The 25,917-nt window shown below is 50.1% G+C and overlaps 1 protein-coding gene across 24 annotated transcripts in view; it reads left to right on the top strand.

Moving 5' to 3' along the window:
- The window catches only part of CAMK2G (calcium/calmodulin dependent protein kinase II gamma), a 52,845-nt gene extending 26,928 nt beyond the window's left edge, over positions 1–25,917 (top strand). For 2 of the 24 annotated variants that reach the window (XM_059397829.1, XM_059397828.1), the window contains exons 11-23: positions 2,588–2,671; positions 2,906–2,948; positions 5,486–5,548; positions 7,547–7,590; positions 14,419–14,451; positions 16,633–16,701; positions 17,858–17,902; positions 19,457–19,505; positions 20,714–20,827; positions 23,091–23,166; positions 23,494–23,588; positions 25,065–25,309; positions 25,755–25,917. In XM_059397829.1, the coding sequence (XP_059253812.1) occupies positions 2,588–2,671; positions 2,906–2,948; positions 5,486–5,548; positions 7,547–7,590; positions 14,419–14,451; positions 16,633–16,701; positions 17,858–17,902; positions 19,457–19,505; positions 20,714–20,827; positions 23,091–23,166; positions 23,494–23,588; positions 25,065–25,297 (948 nt within the window). In that variant the 3' untranslated portion in view covers positions 25,298–25,309; positions 25,755–25,917. Of the gene's footprint in view, positions 1–2,587; positions 2,672–2,905; positions 2,949–5,485; positions 5,549–7,546; positions 7,591–14,418; positions 14,452–16,632; positions 16,702–17,857; positions 17,903–19,456; positions 19,506–20,713; positions 20,828–23,090; positions 23,167–23,493; positions 23,597–25,064; positions 25,310–25,754 lie in introns of those variants that run through there. The other 22 variants (XM_059397836.1, XM_059397833.1, XM_059397846.1 and 19 more) reach the window with 19 other exon arrangements.

Here is a 25,917-nt window from a genome sequence, read left to right as displayed (position 1 = left end):
TTGTTAAAGATTTTATTTATTTATTTGACAGAGAGAGATCACAAGTAAGCAGAGAGGCAGGCAGAGAGAGAGGAAGGAAGCAGGCTCCCTGCTGAGCAGAGAGCCCGATGTGGGGCTCGATCCCAAGACTCTGGGATCATGACCTGAGCCGAAAGCAGAGGCTTTAACCCACTGAGCCACCCAGGTGCCCGGTCCTTTCCCATGTTTACTGAATGCCTCTTTGGTACCAGTCACTGCCTGGGTCCTAGAGATAGAAAGATGAGTGAGGGGTGGTCCCTTCCTCCAAAGACCTTAAAAATCATCTGGGGAGCTAGGCACTCAAACAGGCAACCATTCTGCAATGTGAGAAGTACATAAAAGAATCTTAACGAGTGCACAGCAACTCTTGCTACCTGGTGAGCTGTGAGATTACTGAAGGCTGCATGGAGGAGGTGACCCCATCCTGGTTCTTGGCAACTGACTGGGAGTTCCTCAGGATGATAACCTGCAGGCAGAGCTTAGCATGAGCCAGGGTGAAAGGTCATGGGAAATTGTGGCAAGTTGAAGGAATGTTAAGTAGTTTAGTTGTAGATGAAGATACGCCTACAAAAATGCAAGAGAACAAAGCCAGAAAGATTCCATGACATACAAGTTTCTGCCTAATGAGTTTGGATTTTATTCAGGAAGCATAGGGAACCATTTAAGGGATTTAAAGAGGGAACAAAGGGGCGCCTAGCTGGCTCAGGCGGTGGAGCATACAACTCTTGATCTCATGGTTGTAAGTCTGAGCCCCACATTGGGTGTCGAGATAGCTTAGAAAAAAATAAAATCTCCCTCTCTCTCTTTTTTTAAAGATTTTATTTACTTACTTGACAGAGAGAGAGCATGCACAAGCAGGGGAAGGTGAAGGGAGAAAGGGAGAAACAGGCTCCCCGCTGAACTCCCTGCCCAGTGTGGGGCTCAATCCCAGGGCCCTGGAGATCATGACCTGATCCAAAGGCAGACACTTAACTGACTGAGCCACCCAGGTGCCCCCAAAATAAAATCTTAAAAAATAATAATAAATTAAAAACAGGGACACCTGGGTGGCTCAGTTGGTTAAGCTGCTCCCTTCAGCTCAGGTCATGATCCCAGGGTCCTGGGATTGAACCCAGCATCAGGCTCCTTGCTCAGCAGGGAGCCTGCTTCTCTCTCTGCCTCTGCCTACTGCTCTGCCTGCTTGTGTGCTCTCTCTCTGACAAATAAATAAATAAAATAAATCTAAAAAGAAAATTTTTGTCTTTAAATCAATAAATTTAGAACAAAACAAAGAGGGCATAAAATACACAGCTAAGAAAGGTCACTTTGGAAGCTGTGTACAAAATGGAACTTAAGAGGAGGCTGGAGCAGGGAGTTCAGGAAGCTGTTGTAATTGCCTGAGCAAGACCGGATGAGATCTCAGCTAAGGGTAGTGATAGCCTGGGTGGCGTGGCACGGAATAGACAAATTTGAGACATGTTTGGTAGGTAGACTCAAAAGGATTTAGTGACCAGTTGGAGTTAGGGAGTAAAGAAGAGCAAGGGGCCCACAGGGACTGTCAGGTTTTGAGTTGGTAATAAGCAAAGGTTGTGCCATTTACTGACTCAGGAAACCAGAGGAAGAGCCAGTTTGTGAGAAAGAATGATGATCTTCGTTTGACTGAGTGTGGTGTCTGAGGACCTCTAGCTGGAGACATCAGTTGGGTAGTTAGAAATGTGGTTCCAGAAATTAGAAAAGAAGTTAAAATTGGAAATGCAGGTTGTGGTCATATCTGTGTGGGTGGTGTGGAAATAAATGAGATTGTTTTTACACTGATCGAATTCCCACTACGGGCTTGTATTTGCTTCAGTAAGAGAAGGAATGGCCACTGAACACCAGCACGTAAAGACAGGCAAAGTTAGAGGCGCCAGCAAAGGAGGCTGGGAGTGAGAACTTCTGTGGCAGAAGGAGGTTCAGGAGTAGGAGACCCTAAGAAACAGGTGGTCTCAGTAAGGGAGCATCTATAATCAGATGCCACAGAATCCCTGATAAAGACGGGAAAGACTCCATGGACTCTGACCAGTTGAAGCCCAGTTTCATTATTTCACTGACAGACGCAGTGGAGTGAGAGACTGAAACCTTTCTTCAGTGAGGTGAATAGGACATGAGGAGGAAGAGAGAAAGAAATGGCATTATACAGAGAAGGTCATGAGTCAGGGGAGTTTTTAAATTTTTAAGGAGAGGCCTAGGCACGCAGTAGGGGCTCAGTAAACAGTTGTTGAAGGAGTGACTGTGTGAGGATCACAACACACAGGATACTCTCTTCCGTTCCATAGCTTCCATTTCCCAAGGAAGGGGAGAGTGCTGTCTCATGCACCCTCCTCATCTAGCATCAATTCTCCGTGGTGTTTTTGTGTTTGGATTGTTGTCCTTAAATAAGCTTGAGTTTGGGGTAGTGCTTTTCTTGTAAAAGCATTTTCACATCTATGACTTCATTTTACCTTCAGATCAACTCTGGGGCGGCTGAGCACACAGCGATCAGTGCTGGGACTAGGGTGAGGGGCAGGGGGCCCGGCTGGAGGGCTCACAGGTGTGTCTGTTTGGCTTCCAGCAACGATCCACAGTGGCATCCATGATGCATCGTCAAGAGACCGTGGAGTGCTTACGCAAGTTCAATGCTCGGAGAAAACTGAAGGTGAGTCTTGCCTTTCCAGACTGCCGACATCCTGAAACCATAGCTTTTGACAGTCCACCCCCTACCCCAGCACAAGAGAAAGCTCCCTTGCGGCTGGAGCTGAGCTGTGAAGGTTATACCTGTTGGGGGCCCCAAAGACCCGAGGGCTTGAAGCTCTGGCCAGCAGCTGCCCTCTGCCTAACTTTTGCTTTTCTAGAGTCCAGCTGAATTCACAGGCCCCTCTTCTTTCCCCAGGGTGCCATCCTCACGACCATGCTTGTCTCCAGAAACTTCTCAGGTATGTTTCCCCAGCTGTGCACTTTAATTCTACTGAGGTGAGTGGGTCAGAATGGGGTGTTGCCATCCCAGTGCTGGGTGTCTTCAGGCAACACCTTGATCGAGATGAAGAAGACCCTGTTTTAAGGGGGCTGCTGCTGCTGGGTCCTACAACTTGACATTCTGGGGGACTTCTCTTGGGTTCACATTGATGAATTCTATTCCCTACACCCTCCCAAGGAGTAAACTGCCCAGCCTTCCATCTCCCTTGCCCCTGGGGATTCTTCTTTAATTCTCTAAAGACTCTCAGCACTTTAGGATTTTAGCCAGTCGATAGGGTATTGGACAATGGCTTGGGGAAAAGAAAGAGATGAGGTGTAATGAATCTTCTCACCCACCATTAATTTGTCTACTGGGACGATTCTCTACTTCACTGTGTCTAAGTGGAGATGACTAATAGAAATTTTTCCAGATGTTTAAACATTTTACAGAGACTGTGCTTGTAATATGCTTTGCGATACTAGCTGTAAAAGTGAAGAAAGAAAGAGCAGCAGGATGGAGGGAAAGCAACTTACTTAAATTTGACGGAGAAATTGGGGGAGCTGGGACCAGTCATTTGTAAATCACTTGGCCTTTCTTTTTAAGATGCAAGACACTCCACCCCCCCCCCCCCCCCCCAAACCCCCATCTTGTTTGCCCTCAGTAGGGAAGCAGAATGGCTTTCTGTGAGGGAAAGGTTAATGTCAGAACTTAACTGAAGACAGAAGGTCTCTTCCCACCTTGCCCACCACCCCTCACCCAGCCTCCCCAGCCCTGCAACCCCCCAGCCCCACTGTTTTGGTTGAAGACTCCCTTCTCTCATTCTCACAGTGGGATTCCTTCCCTTGCTTTCCTTCTACACTGATATGGAGACAGGATTGTATGGCAGCCGCCCTGGGCCAAGGTTGTTCCCTTGAGCTTGAGGGGTTTGTCTGTGCTGGTTCAGGGTAACCTAAGGGCCCTGGGTCCGAGGATACCACAGGTGAGCCTCTAACCGAAGCCTCTAACCCCCCAGGCACCAGAGGGGCACGACTGGTGAGTGAGCCAGGGATGTGTCCCACCTCAGGTCCATTCCCTGTGCTCCTGGTTTGGGGCTCATTCTTATGAGTATCCATGAGGGGAAGACTATTGTTATGGATTCAGCTCTCACAAAGGAGAGCGGGAGGGCACAGCTTGGCTGCCTCCAATGGAGATGGAGCTGTAGTTCCACATCAGGCTTGTCCTCAGAATTACTGGAAGCTTCTACTTTCTCAGAAGTGTGAGAGCCTTTCTAGGGGACGCTCGAGGGCATTTCTGTGCCCAACTAGAAGGGTGATCTGTTGTATCTCTGAATAGAAGAAATGTGATAATAGGCTACTACTTATTTTCTAGACTGGGAAATCAGTAGCATGTGCCCTGTCCCATGGCCTCCATATACATCAACCTCCCCCACCTCCATTCCATTTCAGGAAACTGGTATCCTGGTTTCAGGAGACTGGCCTCTCTGTGAGGACAAAGCACTTTCACTCATCCCTAAAAAGCCTCCTCCTGTCCTTGTTGCCCAGACCTTGTCTGCCTTTGAGCTCACTTTGCCCTGGGACAGAGGAGACTGAAAAAGTGCTGCAAGTGTTATAGGATGCCCTCTGCTGCCCTGACTCTGGAACAGTTGGGGGCGGAGCCTATCTCTAGAAGCTTCTCTAGAAAGAGGTGTCACCAGGTATAAAATCAAGAAGGAAGAGCACCTGTGTGTGTTTTTTAAGGCATGAACTAGGCTGTTTCCTGAGTCTACCCCAAATAGGGGGTGCAATCTGGACTCTAGCAAGTTGGCTAATTGTGGAATCAGAGCTTATAGAATGTATAGCTTCAGCAGCTTTTGTTTTCTTTCTGGAGGCTCATTTATTGGCATCTTCACCCTTGGAATACTGAAGTACAGGCTGAGAAAAATGGTCTGTCCTGGCTACCTGCCTTGAAGAAGGAAAGCAAACCATGTCTCCAAGGAACTGGAGGATTAAGAGAGGAATAGGGAGCTGGGGCCCATCAGTGAACTTTAGCTGCATGAGGGCCATGTGCCTTCCATGGGCCCCAAATGTTTGGAATATGGCCAGAGGAAAGGGCTCTCTGATGTCGTCATTTAGGTCCCCTAGAGAGGGCAGTTCTGAAGCTGAGGCTCCCTTTCCTCACAGCCTCGAGCTAGCTTGGCTGCCTCAGAAAGGACCCCACCTCTCCCCAGTTCAGGCTTTCCCTTGTAGACCCTTCCCTAGGCGCTCCCAGGCCAGGTGCTAGAGCTGTGGTGATCCCTACACCCTGACCGAACCCCATCCTCTCAGGCCCCCAGACTGCTGCAGGGCTGGCCGCACCTGCTCCTCAGCCTGCCCCCGGCGCCTTCGCTCCCCCAGCTCGGCTGGCTTGGCCACGCCGCCTGGGCCCTGCTGTGCGTGGGCGGCCAGCGGCTCCCGCGCCTCGTGCTGGGGCATGCTCGCTGCTGACTGGCCCCTGTGGCTTTGCGGCAGCTCTGTGCACTGAGAGATTGTATCCCCTCAGTTGGCAGGCAGAGCTCCGCCCCCGCCTCGCCTGCCGCGAGCGCCGCCGGCCTGGCCGGGCAAGGTACGTGGCATGAGTCCCCCGACCGCCTGCCTCGGCTCCCTGCCACCCCACCAGGAGGGCCAGCATGCCAGGCCCGCTCACCAGGGAGGCGAGTCCCATGCTTGCGGGCTGAGATGGGCATGCCGGACGGACCACCTAACTTGGCATCTGCGAGCGCATTGGTGTCACAGAGCCCCCTAACCAGCCGTGCATGCTGGGCGCTTGCCAACTCTCAGGAGGCAATAGCCTGGGGACGTGGAGCTGGGCAGCAGGAGGCTTTCCTCCAGACAGCCGAGAGCCTGGCCTGCCTGAGGGCTGTGGCCATTGGCAGCCCCCACTGAGACAGTCCTGGGCGTGGCTGGAGCTGCCCAGTGCTAGGACTAGGCTACTTCAGCACTGCTGGGAGACCCACAGGGGGCACCGTGCCCCTTGAAACTGTGAAGTCTGACATTTGCAGGCCTCCAGGTCTGAAAGGCTGTGGAGCGTAGAAGCTGCCTGGGGAGAGCATTCCCTGGGTTTGGATCCTAGCCCTGCCACGCCCCGAGCGAGTCTCGTCAACACTCCCAGCCTCAGTTTCCTCCTTTTTCTGGTGGTGCTAATAAATAATGTGGCGATGATTAAGATCATGTATGTCAAAGGCTCTCAACCCTGCCTGTAGAGGACAGTTTTGTCAAACGTCCTAATGCGGACACCCCTACCCCAGACCAATAAAATCAGAACCCCTAGGGCATGGGATAGGCATAATGATTTTTGTTAAGCTCCCCCAAAGTGATTCTGATGGGCAGCCAGAGTTCTGAACTCTGATATATATAAAGCACCTAACACAGTAGGTGGTCAGGCATCATAGTAAACACATTAAAAAAATAAGTTTCAGATCACCCCAGCATGACTGGAGATAGGATCCTAGGCCATTTGGGGAGGTCAGAATTCTTATGAGGGTGGGATCCCTCTTCTCACTGGAGAGAGATGGGCCCCAACTTGGGTAGGAATTGCCACCTGAGGGAAGAACGGCAGCAGTAATAGTGACAATGGTTTACACTTAGTACTTGCTACATGCCAAGCACTCTGCCTAGTGCTTTTCATTCATGGTCCCCTTAGGGCCTGTTATCTAGGCCCTATTTTATCCCATTTTCTAGATAAAGAAACTGAGGTTCAGAGAGGTTAAGGAATTCACTCAAGGTCATACAGGGAGCAACTGGTAGAGCCAGTGAAGTCCAGGTGGCTCATACAGTTGGTCTCTGTGCCTCCCAGACTCCCCCATCCACTGTCTGCTACATACCTGTGGCCTTGGTGACCAGCAGGTGTCACCAGCCTTCCTACACAAAGCCTATCAGCCTTGAGCCTCTTCCTGTGCCTGGCTAGAATCCATTTAATACCTCGCTATTCTGCCCAGCCTTTCCTGCTCAGTGGGTCCAGAGAGTAGACTGAGGAAAGAGGGGTAGATAGGACCCCGTCATCCTGGTGAGGACCTGCCCAGTCAAGGCTTCAACCCCCCGGCAAAATCCTCCTGTAGGTGGTCCTGGTCTCTGTGTCTGTGTCTGTCTGTCCTCACGTCTGGTCTCCTTTGTGAACTGTGACACTCTCGTTTCTTAAGAGCTCTCAGGAGATGTCTTGCATCCTTCCAGCTTGGCCGTTCTGAGGAACTCCGTGGCATCTAGGGACGGAGCCCTCACTTTTCACCCTGGCACTCTGCTTCCAGACGTGGGTGGAAGCGGTTGAAGGCAGAGTCCCCAGTACCCCAGGCAGCTCCTGTACTGAATGTGGTTTCTCCTCCCATGTGCAGTGTGTCCCTGTCCTCTTCTGTGGCAGGAGCGATCTTGGGGTGCCACCCGGAGGGTCTGAAGCAGCTTGAGATGCCCTTCTTGCTTTGGGGCTCCCAGGAAGGGCCTCTTCCAGGGGCTTCAGGAGACTCCTGGCCCCCTTGTCAGACACAGCAGACTCTTGCGGATCCGGCTGCCAGACTTCAGGCTAGGGAAGCGTACAATGCAAGAGGCTTGATTTTTCTTTTTGTTTTCACAGCTGCCAAAAGCCTACTGAACAAGAAGTCGGACGGTGGTGTCAAGGTAGGTGTCTGCATCCCTGTAGCCCGAGACTGGCCTCTCTCCCTACAGTCTCTGTGGGGGGTTCTTAGCTTTGTTCCTCCTTTCCCCCAGGAACCTTCCTATCCTTGCTTTTCTGCTTTAAAACCAGAAACCTTTGTGCTCAGAACAGCAGGTTCCATTGGCCTGAGAGGGCAAAAGAAAGATGCGTTTCTTTTGACCTTAGCTTGAACGTAAAGACTCAGGGGAAGTGATCTAAATTTTGGTTTCCTAGAGCTCAGTCCTGAACCTCACGGCAGACACATGCCTCCTCTCCACGACTTTACTCTCAGGGTTTTTGAGGTCATTTGGGTAATCATCTTTTTTCCTTTTTCTTGTTGGAGCACAGACCCTTTATATGAAATGAAAGCAAAGTAGGCCTGGTTGACTCAGGGTATAGGGCTTGGAACCTGAAGCCACTATCCTTTTAGTTTTTCTGTCTCCTCTCCAAAGCACTTCCAGAACCCAGCTCAAATGCCACTAAGTGAAAAGTGTGTTAAACTTTCTAGAGGCATAGGCTCCTCAGAAACAGGTAAAGGAGGTGGTATATCACAGCTCATTCCCATTTGGTGAGGGAGCTTTTCCTGTAGGATCACAGCAAGAGGAGAGAACGGGGTCTCACGGGGACCAGCGGAAAGCCCTGGTGGGGGTGGCTGCTTGGTGAAGGGGAAGGAGAGGTGGCTAGGGGTCCTCACAGGGCCCAGAGTGTTCTGTAAATGCTTTGGGGGCAGAACGGGTCCTGGGGCTAGGGCACTGGAGAGGAGTCCGTACCATCTTGAAGCCTACCAATTTACACCATCGAGTATTTCAAACGGTGAAATTATCCAAACCTTTATATTCCAACAAAAGCTTAAATTGGGCCTTTCCCCAGGACCGTCTGTCCCCAGCTGAGATACACACTTGTGCCCCATTTCCCCTCCCCGCTCTCCTTCCTCTTTCCCTCATTCCCTGCATGCCTGCTTCTGTGTGCTTCTGCACCAAGGAGGGGAGCTTGAGCTCCACACACACCAGCTGACATGGATCTGGGGGTGACCAGCAGCCTCCCAGTATTAGGGACGTGAACTGGAATGGGTGGAACCAAGTTAGGAAAGGGTGCCAGGCTTAGTTGGAGAAAGCATTTGCAAATTTCTATCCAGGAAAGAAGCTAGAATCAGTTATTCTTTACAAAGTGTTGAATAAGTTCCTATCAGAGGCCCAGGGCTGTACTCAGTTCTAGGGGCCCACCAGAAGGAGAAGAGGTTGATGTAGTTTTCATCTAGTTTTGAGAAGTCACAAGGTTAATTGAAGAGGAAATTGGACACACCTGGAATCAGCTAAGCACTGTCTGGTCTGTGGTACTAGACCTTACATTGCATGGCTCCGTACAAGAAACTACTGGGCAAAAACTTACTGGAGAAAACTTAAAGGATGTAGGAAGATTGGAGTCCAGTCGGCGATTGCCTCGAGAGAATGGGATTGGAGGCGAGGACGGGGTGGAAAGGCACACCTTTCATTTTTTACCTGGTACACTTTTTCTTTAAAAGGAGAAGGTGTTCCTGCTATAACTTAAAAGCAACAAAATATTTTTATGGATTCTGTTCTATATATTGATGTTCTTTGCCCAACTGGAACATGGTGTTTGTGGTGGAAGGATGTCGAAATTACAGCTGGATTGGTCTGGTAGGGTGGTGGGTTTGGAGGTTTGTGTGTCAGACCACAGGAAATGTAGGCCACTGAGCAGGGAAGCTATGGTGAGAGCAATGGTTTCAAAGGATTTGGCTGAGGGTATAAGGATGAATAGAAGAGGGTGGGAACTAGACACAGAGGTCTCAGTTAGGATTTGTTGTAATCTGGGCATAGGGTGAAGGAAAGGTGGTTAGAAATAGAAAGGATTGATGTTGAAAATATTTAACCACCAGAAGAACCCAGGAACTGACCAATGGGAACAGGCCCTACCTATGGAGAACTGACCCAGCTGTCACCAGGGATGCAAGGCACTGACTAGATATTAGCTCCCCTGTAGAGATGTGTCAAAGTTCACACCGGATGTGTTAGAAAGGACCCATCAAGGATGATGTCAAAGCTCCTTGGATGTTGGAAGGATTGGCGGTACCTCTGCTAGAAATGGGAGTGGTTGTGAAGGAATGCCCATGATGACAGCAAGAGTTTTACTTGGACCCTCCTGAGGTGAAGATCTGTGGGGAGAGGACTTTTAAGGTGCTGGGAAGTACCTGAGGTGGCCCAGGGAAGAGGTCAGCACTGGACATGCTGATGGGGACTCGTGTGAATGAATTCCATGAGTTCACTTCCTCAGCCAGTTCCATGCTTTGGGAGCTGGGAAGACAGCGACATAATCCACCCTTTAAGGTATTCAGAGACCTTAGAGGGGAGAGACAGGGGAACCAGCAGTGCTGCGTGCTCTGGGCAGGTCTGTCGAAGGAGGTGTGATAAGGGTGGGCCCTGGAGGAACAGATACCAGAATTCATGCCAAAACAGGAAATCTTCCTGAATGTGATGGCCTGTGAACTGAGTTGAAGGATCTTGCTAGGTTGAAGTGAGCAGGAAAGGGGGAAGAATATTCCAGGCAGAGGGAATAGCGTAAGATACAGAGGTTTGAAACTGCGATGATTCTGGGAACTTCAGTAGCTCTGAAAGGCTGAAGGAAAGACTGATTTCACTACTTTGTGAAATAAAATTAAATAAATAAATAGGATGAATTTCACTATTTTGGACCTGAAATAAAGCAATACCAGCCTAGACAGTGGTGAAAAGATGGATAAAGGAGCCATTGAAGGATAGGTTTCTGATGGAACTTTCTAGAGGGCTGGCCCCAGGGATGAGTGTCAGGTGCAGCCATGCACTATTAGTGTAAGGAGCTAATTTAAAAAGATAACAGCTCTCAGGGTCCAGCCTGGAATTCAGATTCAGGAAGACTTGGGTGGGAGGCAGAATCTGAATTTTATTAATACTCCCTTTCTCCCATATGAATCTAAAGTGCGTGAAGGTTTAGAAGTTCAGTAAAGACAAAATTTCAGGGCCATCTGTCATTGAGAGACTGGAAGAAGAAGAGTCATCGAAGGAAACAGAAAAGACAGAAAAGGTGGGGGAAGAACAGAAGTGTGCAACAGTGTTGGACCTTACGGAGCACTGAGAAGGATGAGGGCAGGGCCAGCAAATGGTTAAATAAATCACTTCAAACAAGAACATGTGTGGGGAAGCTAGTGTCTGACCCTGCTATGCACTCCGCGAGTTTTGTGCATGAGAAAAGACTTTGAATATAGTGGTGGGAACAAAGGCAAAGATGCAAATGTTTAAGAAGGGAATGACCAACCAAAATTGAAAGGCCAGCAGCAGGTTGAGGAAAATATTCACAGCGGTGTGATGGGAAGGGTTAATATTATTTTTCTACAAAAAGCTCTGCCTAGCAGACAAGAGTTCCCCCTAAAGCCCAGTAGACAAATGGTCAGAGAAGTTGCGCTGACAACCCAGAGAAGAGGAGGTAGAACTAGTTAACAAATGTGGAGGTTTAGCCTCACTAGTATCAGTGAAATGCAAGTTGAAATGAGCCTCCACATTTTGACTCTTAAGTTTGGGATAGTAGAGTAAATTGCAGTGGCCCTTTTGGAAACAGCCTGCATGTCAAAAGCTGTAAAATTATTACTGCTGGTTTTACCCTTTAATTTTCCTTCTGGGAATTTCTCCCAAAGAAATAACTCAAGGTCACACCTGGCTGGCTCAGTTGGAAGGGCATGCCACTCTTGATCTTGGGGTCATGAGTTTGAGCCCTGCACTGGGTGTAGAGATTACAAAAATAAATGAACTTTAGGAGAAAAAAGAAATAATTCAAAATATGGAAAAATTGAAAACAGAAGGATGTTCATCATAACATTATCTCTAACTGAAAAAATTGGAGACGATTTCAAAAGTCAATAAGATAATGACTAAATAATTACAGGAAACCCATTTACTAGACCTTTACAGAGTTATTAATTTTTTCATGACTATATAATCATGTGTTTTATATCAAGTGATCAAAATGGGATATAAAGCAGTATGTACACTATCATCTAAATTTTGTTTAAAAAAACAATATGTTTGTTGATTATATTCAGTATATATTATGTGGATAGACGAAACCCCATGAAGTGTTAATAGTAACTTCACCGGGTGATGGGAATTTGGGAAACTTTTATTTTATATATTTTTCTGTGTTTCCTACCTTTTTTATGTAGACCATGCATTGCTTTGAGAACCAGAATAAAAATCAAAATGCTATTTATTTTAAAAGTAAGGCATCAACTTGGATGTAGCTTATAATGATATTTTTAAATTATGTAAGAAAAAAGCCTAGCAAGAGAGGTAGGATTATGGATGGTTCAACTTTTCTGGACTCTCTTGAAGGTCAAGGTGATGACCAGTGTGTATGAGGGAGGCCTGTGAGTTTGCTCAGAAGATGCTGACCTGTGAGCAGCCTGGGTCTTTTAGAGACCACACCTTGCTTTCCCAGCATCTCCCTTCCCAGTTCCTGGTGCTTAAGGTCTGTAGGAAAGTTTCCTCCTAGCTGTCCAGAAGCTTTTTACAAGATGCTGGAACATTAGCCCTGGTTTGAGCATTGAGTCCACTTTGTGCCCTCAAGTGTAAGGACCCCAGGTTCTGATTTGGTTTCTCTGAGAGTGGATACAGGGACCCAGGGTCTGTAGAAGAATGACAGCCACTTGCGAGGACAAGACTGGAGGGGCCACAGACTCTCAGATCCTGAGAGGCCCCTAGCTGAGGACAGTTAGTGCATTTTGCTCGTCCCAGGCCAGAATGGCCATCCAGTCTTTTAAAAAGTAATAAAGGAAGAGAAGAAAAGAAAGAAAAAAAAAAAAAAACAGAAAAAGGGATATAGCCATTTTCTTAAGTACTCTTTGAATATTTGTTTAAGTGTGGAAAGTAGGTTTGAATCCTTTTCTGGCTTCCAATTTTAAATAAATATTTAATTTGTAAATAAAAGTGAGATGTGGTTCTTTATAAATGATCTGGTATTTAAACAGTGCTGCAGTGTGCTGCTTGAGAAGGACTCAGCTGCACATGGCTGAAGTTCAAAGCCCTGAGAAGATGGAGAGAGGAACTGACAGAAGTCTACTAACCCAGTAGAAACCAACCCTTGAGTAGAAAAGGATTGTCTTGGCTTTTCCTGCAGGACAGTCGAGGAAAAAGAGAGCCAGCTACAATTGGGACTCTCCTCCCCATGAGGTGCAGCAGAAATTTTAAAGTGTTTGGCTGCCTACACAGGCCTTTCACAGCAAGTGCCTGGAAATCACGAGGACCAAGGGTGGGCCTGGTCTGTGCTCCCAGAGTTTTCACTCCATTGATCCTGGGCAAGTTAGAGACCTGTGCTCTGGTTTAGCCTGAGGGAAAACCAGAGTCAGCAAACCCAGTTCAACTCAGCAGAAGTTTGTCGATCGTGTGCTCCCTTTAAGGGAGTTTGCTAGACACCAAGGAGATGACAGAGGTGGACCTTCCCTCACACTGTAGACACTCTAGTTGGATAAAAGGATAAGTATGAAGGTAAAGCAACTTCCTCTTTTTGAGGAATAACATTGGAAATAAAAATCCCACGTTGGTCATAAACAAAAGGCTAATGCAAAAGAAGCCCAATTTGGGGGCTGGCTGGCTCAGTCAGTAGAGCCTGTAACTCTTGACCTCAGGGTCACGGATTCCAGCCCCATGTTGGGCATAGAATTTACTTTAAAAAAAAAAAGAAGCAGCAGCCCAGTTATTTTTAGGCTTTCTTTTTCTTTAGATATAATTTTAAATTCTTTTAAATACTTCTAGTCCTCTTATTTTGAATTAAATATTGTCCTGAAAATGTCCTCTAAAGCAGGATGTCAGCCTCTGGAGGGACGAAACATTTATCTGACACGTTCACTGTGCCTACAACAGTAGTTAGACAACAGATAGGTTCCAAGGGTACTTCTGTCTCCCAGCAAGCTAATTATAAACTTCTTAAGTGCCTTTCACCTTTTAGACAGTCTTCTGAGATGTATTTTCAGTGTTCCATGTGGTCTTTATTTTTATGCTCTTGTTTCACATCTGAACCTAACGTCCGTGAGCAGCTGGCCAAGACTGAGAAATCACTGCTTTCAGCATCCCCCCCTGGTTTTCGTCTTGACGTCTTTGTGATCACTCCACTTTTAGTCACCAGTACTCCCGTTGCCCTGTGTCCTGCTAGTTGAAGAATGCAGTGAGATACTGAAATCTTCTGGATAAGCACGGCCATACTGACAAAGGGATGCCCCCAACTCACTGTTTATCAGATGATTTTATAAAGCGCACTGTCTTTATCTGAAAAGCAGTATAGGGAAGCAGCAAAAAAGGTCTCGGTTAAGGAGCCCAGGGCTTCCAAAGCCGAGGATGGCCTCGAGTGGCTTTTACTATTTATCTGGTAGCTGCTCAGCCAAATTTCAGGCAGACCTAGTGAGAGAAAATAAAAAATCTTACAGGGAGCCAGCCTTAGAAGCTCAAACCTATAACTTTGCAGCCAAATGTTACCTTTATAAACTCGTGACTTCACCTTCACAAAGCTTTCTATGAGCAAAGCCGAGAGAGAACCTTAGAATATACTCAGTCCGTGTCTGTGAGCCTGACGGCAAAGGGCCCAGAGGCATGTGTGTGCCTGGTGGGCTAGGTGCTGTGTGAATCCTTCTGGTGCTGGGCTCCAGGTCCCCTTCTTCTGCTCTTTTCTCCGGACGCAGAGCCCACGCTGGTGCACTAACCTGCAGCATCTCTGTGCTTCTCTTCTTACCTCCTCTTTCCCCTTCTCTTTCCCTTTCGCTGTGGTGTGTCCAGAAAAGGAAGTCGAGTTCCAGCGTGCACCTAATGGTGAGCCTTGCCTGCCCACCCATCTGCCTAGTCCATGCTGCCTGCGCCCGCCTGCCGCCACGCAACCCCATTCCGCCATGTGCGTGTGCTCCACTCATCCTCACTGCATGTCTGTGCTACGCGGGCAAGCGCGGCCTGTCCTGACAGGTGGGGGCCGTGGCCCAAGGTCTCCTGGTGGCCTAGTCAGTGGGCATCGGAGTGCGCGGTGTGGCACCCCCTCCCTCGCCAGCCCCCTGCAACCTGAGCTTGGACTGCCTCCAGCAGCCCAGGGCAAGAAGTGAAGCTAGCAGGGACTCGGAACCAGGTGGCAGTCCCAGGGAGAGACCCTTGCTCACTGTTGCTCAGGAAGAGAGGCCCTGCTCACTGGGCACTTCCCACACACTGGCAGCTGATGGGTATCTGTCTGGTGGGCAGAGGAGCTGGTTGCAGGCTCACAGCCCCAAGCCTCTCTCTCCAGGCCTGTGCCCCTGGGCAAGTGCCTGTGAACAGGCCATGCCCAATGTTTCATCCATCCCACCCATCCTCAGGGGGACAGCTGAAAGACTGGAGAGGACGCATCTTCTTTCATGTGGGACACAGGCCACCAAAGGGAGTATAGCAGCCTGAATCATTATGAAACCGTGCTTTAAAGTCAGAGGTGGGGCCACGTGAGTGACATCTCCGCCCTCTGCAGATAATGGCAGTTTCAAGGGTGCCCTGGAATCCTCGCCCCCTGCCAGGGTCCCTGTCTCATCCAGGCTTTGCAGGCAGGACAGCCTTATCCAGTCAGTCCAAACAGGTCGGACTTATTTGCTGAGCGAGGACAGCTCTGCTCCTTCTGGGGTGGAAATGAAAGAGAGCAGAGGTCATGGGAGTTCAGACCCACATCCTGACTCTTCCTGGGACCCCTCTTCTCCAGCCTGCAGTGTTCAGTGGGGATCTGGTGGCATTTGGTCCCTGGCTTAATGTTCCATGCTAGCCCTGGGTTTAGGGACATCTCAGCCATTGACAGCAACCTAGGACTGGATGCCTTCAGGTCTGGTCCAAAGAGCCATAAAAGAAGCCTCCAAGCAAGAAGAAATAGAACAGTCTGGACAGCTTTCCATTTGTGTCCTCAAAGAGAAGAAGCATATCCTACTTGCCAGGGTGTCATTTGTGCCCGGCTGAGAGATGGTAGCTACATATTTGTCTCTCCATCTTCTGAAGAACTTGCAGGCGTCAGGCTGTTCCTCGGTGGCCACTGGTTCCACTGGGACTCCCAGTGAGACCCAGTACATTGGTGAGGGCATACGTAAGAGGTTGCCTGCCCTGGAAATCAGTCTCCTTCCTTCCTTGCCATCCTTCCCACACCCTACCTTGCTGGGCCACTCAGCGTCACGTTTCAAAAGGCAAGAGATGTCCCAAGATACCCTGGTGGTCTGCTGGTGTTAGGAATGTTGGCCCGTTGGGCAGCCTACTCTCCCAGGGGCTGGGTTCTGGGACTGCAGCCACAGCCACCCGCAGCCTTGGATTCACCTGCCCCTCCTTGGAGCTCTACCCTCACCCCCAGTTGAGCAAGTTCATGATTTACCAGGCAGAAAGGACAACAGCACAGCCTTGTGTCTGCTCCCTGGCGTCAGTGGGTGCATTCCGTATCCAAAAGTCACATCCCTCCGTTTCCTCTCTCGATGCCATCTTCTACGCAAGGTTTTCCTCCTTTTCATGTTCCTCCTCTTTTCAGATCAGGCTTCGGGCGGGTGTCTTAAGGGAAAGGAAATGCAGGTGGCAGGTTGAAAGGGCAGTGGAAGCCTACCCATGGATAGGGGACCAGAGTGTCTGCATTTTGTTCGGCTTTCTTACAAACTGCCCTTCTTTTTCCCTGTGAAGTGAGAAGATCCTGAAGTTCTTTGGGTAAAACGTGATTGTGCAATGACATGGCATCTGGCATAAGCAGAGATTTTCTGGAGACATGCTTTGAAACAAGTCTTTGGCCCAGTCCCACCTTAAGGATACCTCCAGAGTTAGGTCTCTGGGCCCCTCCAAATACTCCCGTCCTCCAGTGGATCATCTCTCCGACCATTGCTCCCATCCACATGGTATTACAGAGGCCAGCTCAGTCCTAGCTCCTCCAGGCCAGGCCGGGGGGCAAGGGAGGTCTGGGAGTCGAACCTGAGCAGTTTTGGCGACTCTAGAGGAACTAAACCATCTGTTTTCTTGTCTCAGCCACAGAGCAACAACAAAAACAGTCTCGTAAGCCCAGCCCAAGAGCCCGCGCCCTTGCAGACGGCCATGGTACCTCCTGACTCCGGCTTCTCCGCCCCTGCCCCTGGCTGCCTCCCGCTCCTTCTCCCTTCCTCTTCTTGCCCTCCCTCCCAGGCCTCCTTGGTCTTGACCTTCTCATCCCTGTAGAGCAGGCTGCTTTGTGTCCTGCCCCGTGGGCCCCTTCCCCCTCATTGTCCCGTGTGCCATGCTCCTTCCTGCACTGCGGAACTACCGCTCCTGCTCCTTCTGCTGTGGAGGGTGGGGAAGAGGGGTCAGGGCTCTCAGCTAAACCTCTTAGCCCCAGGCGGGGCCCCCTTGGGTCTGCTGTGGGGGCCGGGAAGGTGAGTGGCTTATAAAAGAAGAGGGTAGGAGCTTTCTTGAGACCTGTCGTTCATTTCCTGGAAACCTCCTTGTAAAACCTGCCTCACCTACTTCGCAAAGCTATGAACAGGAAGGAGGACTGGGGTCCCCCACCTCTGGATGGTGCTGAGGTCTCTAAGGTCCTGGAGAGCCCCATGCTGGGGGCACCATGTGCTCCCAGAGCTCTTTCTGTTGGTAGTGACTAATGAGAGAGTTGGCAGGGGGGATGCCTGGGAGAGAAGGAGGGGTAATTGTGCCTGCTGCTCCTACCGCTGGCAGCCCTGGACCCTCGCACTGCCTCAGGGCACATCAGGGACAGGAAGTCTGGGGAACACAAAAGATGGTAAAGCAGGTAGTTCCCTGGCTCAGCTTGCTGAGGGGGCATTCTGGGTCTCTCTGGGAGACTTTAGTCTGGTCTGTGTCCCTCCCTCCTACACACCCCTTGGTGAATGCTGTTGGCAGGGCCTGGCCTGTGCCCTCAGCCCCATGGCTCCTCCAGCATACTTGTTCCATGGGGAAAAAACCCTCAGATCCAGCAGGAATCAGGGACAGAGGCTCTTGTCCTCTCCCCTTTTCTGGCACCTACTCTTGCTAAGTGCCAGCCCTGTCCTTCTTACTCAGTCAGTACTGTCCCCTAAATCTTGGGCTTCCCAGCTGCCTGGGACCCAGATGAGCCAGGATCTTTTGTCTTATAGGAATAGCTGGTGGGCAGGCCTCAGTGGTCATCATAGAGTCTATGAGGGACTGGGCTACAGATGGGGTCCCTCGGGGAAGAGCCATAGGTCTGTCCCCAGGTCAGGAAGATAATTTTCATCTTCTCTCACAGGAGCCACAGACCACCGTGGTACACAATGCTACAGATGGGATCAAGGTGAGTGGCACATGAGCTGGTCTCCTGCTTTACGGATCAGCAGGAAACAGGTGGACTGGGTCCCAGGGTCTAGGGTCCTGCAGATGGCAGCCTGCAGGCTGCGCCTTGAGGCCAAGGTGTGTGCAGAGTCTAGGCTGGGGATAGCGTATATCACTCTGTTCCCTGGAAGGGTATTATACTTTACACCCTCTAGTCACACATGCCAGGGTTTGAATCCTGGGCCACTGAGTCAGCCACTGTAGCACTCTGCACCTCAATTTCCTTATCCGTAAATGAAGGATAATAACAATGGAGTCTCCCTCCATGACTTATGAGGCTTAAATGACAGCAAACAGCTAGAAAAACAGAGACAAGAATATAATCAGACCCTAGAGCATCCTCCATTGCCTCGCCCTATTATGCCCTCAATACCCTTGTTGTCTTCTTGGCACCCCCTTAGTAAATATTTATTGAGCCAGACCATCCATGGGTCTGGAGAGATTTACAAAAATCTCTCCACAGGTGTAGGGGAGGCAGATAATAAACCCCAAACCAAATAAGTCAGATAAAATCCAGTAGTGGTAAGTGCTACGAAGAAAATGACACAAAAGAAAAGAAAGGGGGTGAGCAGTGCTTTTCTTTAAGTGGTCAGGGAAGGACCTCTCTCAGGAGGCGAGTCTTTGAGCTAAAAACTAAATGGTGGGAAGGAGACACCCAGGCAGACTCTAGGGCAGAGTGCCCTAGACAGGAGAGCTGTAAGTGCAGGGGCTTAGCCTATACACAGAACAGAGGAAATGAAACAGAGCCTACAGCGTGGGGCCGGGAGAAAGTGGCAGGAGGGGAGACGCTGGAGAAGCAGGCAAGCCTACTACATAGGACCACATGGCCGGATGCATCTTCTTCCAGCAACAAGGAGAAGCTATCCCGATGTTCTTTGCCGGGGAGTAATGTAGTCTAATTGACACTTTGGAAAGCCCCTCCGGCCATGTTGTGGGCAGGAACTTTAGGGAGGAGGCAGGCATGGGTGCAGGGGGACTGGGAAGCAATCGTAGTCTAGGTGCCAGACACTTGGACTCAGCGTGTAGCTGTGCGTTTGAAGAGAAGACGTAGGGGTGCCTGGCTGGCTCAGTGGATAGAGCGTATGAATCTCCAGCACAGGGTGGTGCATTTGAGGCCCACATTGGTTATAGAGATTACTTCAACATAAAATCTTAAAAAAAAAAAAATGAAGAGAAGAGGTAGGAGACAGGAGGTAGGACTGACAGAGCTGAATTTAGATTGTATGATTAAGATATAAGGGAAAGAAAACCAAGATTCAACCTAGAATCAAACCTAGAAGAGGACTCTAACTTTTAACAACAGGATAGATAGTGTCATTTACTGAGTTGGGGAAGACTAGGGAGGGAGTTTAGGAATCCAGGGTTCTGTAAAAAAAAGTCAGATGGTAAGGGTGAAAATCAAACCTTCTCTGATTCTTCCTTGCATCTCCTACAGGAGTACACTTTGCTTTTGTTCTGTTTGGTTCCTCTGGTGTAGGGCCTGAATGTATAGAATCATGTTCTTTTTGGCCTACAGGGCTCCACGGAGAGCTGCAACACCACCACAGAAGATGAAGACCTCAAAGGTAGGTGCTGGCCCTTGGTGGGGAAGGGACCCTAGCAGTGTCCCAGGTACCTTGGCTCCAATGGGCACCTGTCTTGTCTGTCCCCAGAACTGAGAATTCACTCCTTCTACTCGAGGAGAGGGCTTGGCATAAGAGCTCCTTTCCATGGGCTAAGATGTGAGGTCCCTGGCAGGCCTGGCTGGGCTGGGCAAGAGGCTTCTCTTCTTTGACCCCCAAGTCTAGAATAGCTAAGCTAGAGCTTTACCTGAGGCTTTCTGGGGCCAGGGCTCAGAGAACTGTCCCTGTTGCCAATAGTGATGTGACATCCCAGTACAGGAACGTCCTGAGTCCCTGCAGAAGTAGCCCACAAATACAGTAAGTCATTAGGAGGGTGACCCACCGTCCTGATTTCCCTAGGATTGAGGCGATTCCCAGGATGTGGAACTTTTCAGTTTTAAAACCGGATCAGTCCTGGGCACACTGGGATCAGCGACTCTCATCACAAAGTCTTGGCATGAATGGTGGAGTCAGAACCACATTTGGCCATGTCCTGATGGTCCCATGAGGACCACCAGCCTAAGTGTGGACCTGGCCAGAGGGCCAGGGGGTGTGGGAGGGCATGGCAGACCAGACCACCGGGAATCTCGGTTCTGCTATTCGGTTTGGTCTCCTGGAATCGCTGCCTTTGCCATCAGTAAGTGACCCGAGGCCAGGCTCGCAGAACAGATGGAGAAATGTGAAAGGACAGAGCTGAGAGAGCACACCCAGGGGCAGTAGAGGGCCACTAAACCGTTGGGAACCAAAAAATAGAAAGCATAAACATATAAGGTAGTGAAGAACAGTACCTCTAGGGCTGCTGGGAATTGGGCCAGAGCAGTTCAGTTCTGGGGGTGCTATGGAGTAAGTGGCTCCTTCATGGCTCTTGACTTGGTAGCCTAGCCCCCTACAACATCTTCCCTGGGAGCAGGGGTCCTTGTGACAGGCTATTTGAAGGCTCTGGGAGCCGCAAGCCCAAGTCTGTGTACCTTCCTGGGGCTGTCAGCTGGGAGGCCTCTCCGGCAGAGGCGGCAGTGTGGGATGTGGTCCAGTGTCCACAGCAGCCCGAGGCGTTGCCTTGCCCCGGCTCTGCAGTGCCACGGGCTTGGGTCCTGTCTGGCTTGCTCGCTCACCTGCCTTGTTCTGTTTGTTTTGGCTGCTCTGCCTTGCCCTGCCCTGCCCTGGCTGGCTAGCTGCCCCGCTCCGCACTGGGAATGGCAGCTCGGTGCCTGAAGGACGGAGCTCCCGGGACAGAACAGCCCCCTCTGCAGGCATGCAGCCCCAGCCTTCTCTCTGCTCCTCAGCCAGTAAGTGTGAGGGAGGCACAATCTGGCTTCTGTCTCCCTGGCTCATCCTGAAGCCCCTCAGGGATCCCCCACCCCTACCCCCCACCCCGAGCTGTCAGCCCAACTCAGCTGTCTGTCTTAGTAAGCTTGGGGAGCTCAGCCTCTGCTGGGTGGGGGAGCTGATTGGAGGTGCTGTTAATAGCAGGCAGGGGCCCCTGAGACCAGGGCCCAAAGACATAAAGAAGAGTGGGTGGAAGAACAGGGCATGGTGGGAAGGAACAGGAAGCCCCTGGGATGTTCAGTGGGCCTCGCCTCAGCAATGAGCCAGGAAGAAAGGCCGGGTCAGAAATCAGGTCAAAGGTGGTGGGAGCGGGGGTGGTGATGAAATTGCTGTAGCCAAGAATCATGTTGGGATGTGGTATTGCCTGAGGCTCACATATCCTATTAAGAGCAGGAGGCTTGGGGTGAGACAGACCCCAGTTTAAATCCCAGCTACGCTACCTCTGGAAATGTGTGAAGTAGCTTACACCTCCCAGAGCCTCGGCCTCCTTATCTATGAAGTGGGAGTCAAATAGCACCTACCTCAGAGCACTGTCATGAAAAATAAATGAGATAGTAGAATGTCTTGAAACGATGCCTTGCTGGGTTAACAGTAGCTCATATTTATATTTTGTGTCTGTGTAGAGAATGCCTTTGTCTGCTTCTTTTCCTTCTACCATCTGTCCTTTTAGAGTTAATGAACACAATCCTCTTCACCCATAGGGCCCCAGTCAGGTCCTGCAAATGGGTTTGGTGGGGTTGGAGAGGGTGTGTATGTGTGTGTATCTATGTGTGTGTGTGTGTACTCACTTACCTGCTTGCCTCTGGGAAGTCGATAGAGCTCGTTTGTTCCCCTAACATGTTGCTTACTCTCCGGAGCTGTCTCCCTGACAGTGCTGGTGGCTGTGGGGCCCCCATCTGGCTGTGTCTTTGGCTGCGCTGCCCTGTCCCAGCTGTGCCTCTTGGCCGTGCTCTTCTAATGCTCACATTTGTCTCGCAGCCTCTTGCTCCTATGAGGAGAGGTTTGTGGCCTGGGCCAGCCCGGGGCTCTGGTCAGGGTTAGCCTGAGCTCAGTCTTGAGCCCTCACTTACCCTAGCGGTGCCCCTGCTGATAGTGGTGCTCCCTGTCAGGATACAGACAGCAGCAGTCCCTCGGCTTTGGATGGGGTGGGGGTGGGGGGCTTTGAGGCCACCAGTCTGCCTGCCTATCATTCTGAACCTTGTCTTTGTTTTCTTTTTTTTTTTTTTTTTTTTTTTTTTTAAAGATTTTATTTATTTATTTGTAAGAGAGAGAGAGTGAGAGCGAGCACAGGCAGACAGAGTGGAAGGCAGAGTCAGAGGGAGAAGCAGGCTCCCTGCGGAGCAAGGAGCCCGATGTGGGACTCGATCCCAGGACGCTGGGATCATGACCTGAGCCGAAGGCAGCTGCTTAACCAACTGAGCCACCCAGGCGTCCCTTGTCTTTGTTTTCTTGAGGGACACATCCTGGCATGAGAGCTGATGTGAGATTTAGAGTTTTCCCAAGGCTCGTCCAGGGTAAATGGAGCCATCTCCCCAGTGGGAAGTTCCACTTTAAAAAAGTGTTTATAGTTCCAAGATCCTTTATCCCAGAAAAGCCCTGTGGAGGAGATGAGCAGGGTGAAGAGAATTAAGCTTCCATCCTGGGGCTCTGTTCATCCTTTTAGCGCCCTTATCCCTGGCTAGATTCTGCTCTCAGGCTGGCTGCTGCCCAGGGCTAGGTTCTGGCCCGCTGAGTGAGGGCTGGGGCTGGTGTGGTGGTGCTGGTAATTGAGACCTGACTGAGCCCCTTCAGGTGAGAGAAGTAAACAGGCAGTGGAAACAGCCATCTCGGGAGATGCTTCTTCGAGAGGCTGAATGTGCTGGGGATGGGATACATGGACTCTGGGCAGAGTATTAATGATGGCCAGATTCCTCAACTGTAAAAGATAAGAATGTTTTCTGCATCCTGGTTGTTGATGGAGAGGGAGACAAAGGCTAGAAAACCATACCTAATGTGTAGGCTTCAGGAGGAGGGGGCTGTTAACTCTGTAGACAACAGAGAAGGATTGAAGAGAAAAGTGGGCTCACTCTTCCTGCAGAGGGACTTAGTGTTCAAGACAGGGAAGAGGGCTGTTTGTCACAGAGATCACAGGGGATTCTCTGAAGGATTGGGGAGGGCTCTCTGTCACTTGGGAGATCCCCAGTCCCAGGGAGGTAAATTGCTGGATTTCCCCCCCCCCCCCAGTGCGAAAACAGGAGATCATTAAGATCACAGAACAACTGATTGAGGCCATCAACAATGGGGACTTTGAAGCCTACACGTGAGTAAAGACCCGTTTCCTTGTGACCTAAGTTGTTTCTAAGTGACCTAAGACCTCTTGAGGCCTCCTCTGCTCCCCAAAATCAACTTGGACCCTGGGAAAAGGGAAAGCCGGGCCTTGGGCACAGTGCCTGAATTAAACACCCGGCTCTTGGGCTGGGGTCTGTCCCGGGCAGATACCCTGTGATAGTACTCCGCACCCCCTAAGGTCTTAGCCATCTTGTCAGGCCTAGCCCACAGCTAACCTGCTGCAGGACAGATGCTACTGACAAGAAAGAAACACAGGTCATCCCTGTAGGAGACTGACAGGCTGCTTTTCTTTCTGCAGGAAGATTTGCGATCCAGGCCTCACTTCCTTTGAGCCTGAGGCCCTCGGTAACCTCGTGGAGGGGATGGATTTCCATAAGTTTTACTTTGAGAATCGTGAGTGGGTTCGTGCTGCTGATATACTCCTGCCTGCCCCTTCACCCCCTTTGCCTCTATCCCTGCTCACCTTCTTCTCTTCCCAGTCGCCCGCTTTTCCCTTATTTGACCTGCTTGGCTGCACCCTGGTCTATGCGTTTGCCTCCTTATACCCTGAGGATGGTCTTAAACTGACACCTTTGAAGGACCTGCTCCAGAGCCCCACGTGCACCTTCATCCTGCAGCGGCTTTGTGGCAACACTGGTTTCACAATCAGGGTCTCTATTCCTTTAAGCCTCACCTCTTTCCGTGAACACTGGAAACCACTGAGATCAGGTTGACATGATGTCAGCAAGTAATAATGAAGCTCTCTATCTACAGGTTTCACAGTAGAGGAAAGTAAAACCAGGATAAGGATGTACAAGCAAGTAGCAGGGCACTGTAGGTGATTTGTGAGATCAGAAGTTGTGGCTTGAGTCCCTCCTGAATATGGAGGGAGACAGTCCTGCCTGAGGGGCTGTGCACTCTGTACAGTTCTTGGAAGTCCCAGGGGAGAAGATGAATCACCACCTCTTCCTATCTTTCTCTCCACTCTCTCGCACCCTCCTCCTCCCTGTTTTTTCTTTTTTTTTTTTCTTTCCTACTTTATCCTAGGCCTTCCCCGTCCTGCCCCAAGTTTTATTTTGTCACTGTTTTCTCTACTAACTACCATCCTCTCCCTGTCTCAGCTACAAATGTAAGCCTTTGACTATCTAAGTAATTCTGTTAGCCAGAAGCAGTTTCAGAGTTTATAGAAGCCCTAGAGTGAGTCTCAGGTAGCCCCTATCCAACATCTGAAATGAATTAAAATGTGAATCTCATTTAAACGAATTCAATCTGCTGTGTTTGCTGATAATGGCAATACAACTTCTTTTGGCTTTCCCCCAGAAGAACCTGGGAACCCTGGGAACATCCTGAGCTTGGTGCTTTGGTGATTCTGTTTTAACTTCAGGCATTTTTTTTTTTCTAAATCACAAATGCACTTTGAAATCTTAAGCTCTGGATTTTGCTCTGCAGCCAGTTAGGGACAAGCCAACCCTTACGAAATCTAAACATCAGCCTGGAAGAGTGGAAAGATCTTAGGCTTTAGTTAAGAGTCAGCTGGTCCTGAGTTCAAATGTTGTGTGATTTGAGCAAATTACTTAACTTCCTTGAGCCTGTTTCATTATCTTATAATAAATATTGACCAAGAAATATAGCTTATGTATGTAAAAATCCCCAGCACAATGTCTGATTAAAGTAGCAGTTGCTATTATCATCGTTCTCCACCTCTTTCTTCCTTTTGGATAACTGAGACTAATGTTCTGGGATTTCCTGGCCTCTGGTGTGTGGGGGACTTAGAGACTCCCAGAATGGTTGCTGGAGAGAGGGTGAGACCCAGAAGCGCAGGCTGGGAGGGAAATCAGTGCCCAGGCCTGACGCCCTCCTGCCTCCCACACTCTGCCTTGCCCCCTGCAGTTCTGTCCAAGAACAGCAAGCCCATCCACACCACCATCCTGAACCCGCACGTCCACGTGATCGGGGAGGACGCAGCTTGCATCGCCTACATCCGCCTCACCCAGTACATCGATGGGCAGGGTCGGCCTCGCACCAGCCAGTCGGAGGAGACCCGGGTCTGGCACCGCCGGGATGGCAAGTGGCTCAATGTCCACTATCACTGCTCAGGAGCCCCTGCCGCACCGCTGCAGTGAGCTCAGCCACAGGTGCACTTGGTAGGGGGGCGAGGAAGGGGACAGATGGGATCAGAGAAGGAAGAGGAGGTTGAAAAGTGGCACTGGGGGAGGAGACATGGATCGTCCCAGGAGAGTGGCAGAGGCCATCAGACAGACTTATGTCTGGCTCCAGAACTCCGAGTTGAGTGACTTTGGGCAGGTGATTTCCCTACCCTAAGCCTCAGTTTCTTTAACTGTCAAAAAAGAGAGAGAGAAAGAGAGAGTGGTACCTACTTCATTGAGGATTAAATAAGATACTCCTAAGTGAAGCATTTGTTCAGCAAATGAAGCGATGTTATATTTAAATGCTAGCTTCTCCCCCATCCTCCACCTTCTCAGGCAGACTTGGCCACGTGTGTCGTGTGTTGAAGTCCCTGGAACTCATCTGTGTGCTTATTGTCCTTTGTTCTGTTACCACGTCTGTCCTCTTTGACAGGGGCATTAGGAGATCCCAGCCGGAGGTCAAACCTTCGCAGCCAGTGGCTCTGGAGGGCCTGAGTGACAGCGGCAGTCCTGTTCGTTTGAGGTTTAAAACAATTAAATTACAAAGCGGCAGCAGCCAATGCACGCCCCTGCATGCAGCCCCCCCCCCCCCCCCT

This window comes from Mustela nigripes, chromosome 4, assembly GCF_022355385.1.
Source record: "Mustela nigripes isolate SB6536 chromosome 4, MUSNIG.SB6536, whole genome shotgun sequence".
Lineage (NCBI taxonomy): Eukaryota > Metazoa > Chordata > Mammalia > Carnivora > Mustelidae > Mustela > Mustela nigripes.
This window is presented reverse-complemented; position numbering and strand designations above follow the sequence as displayed.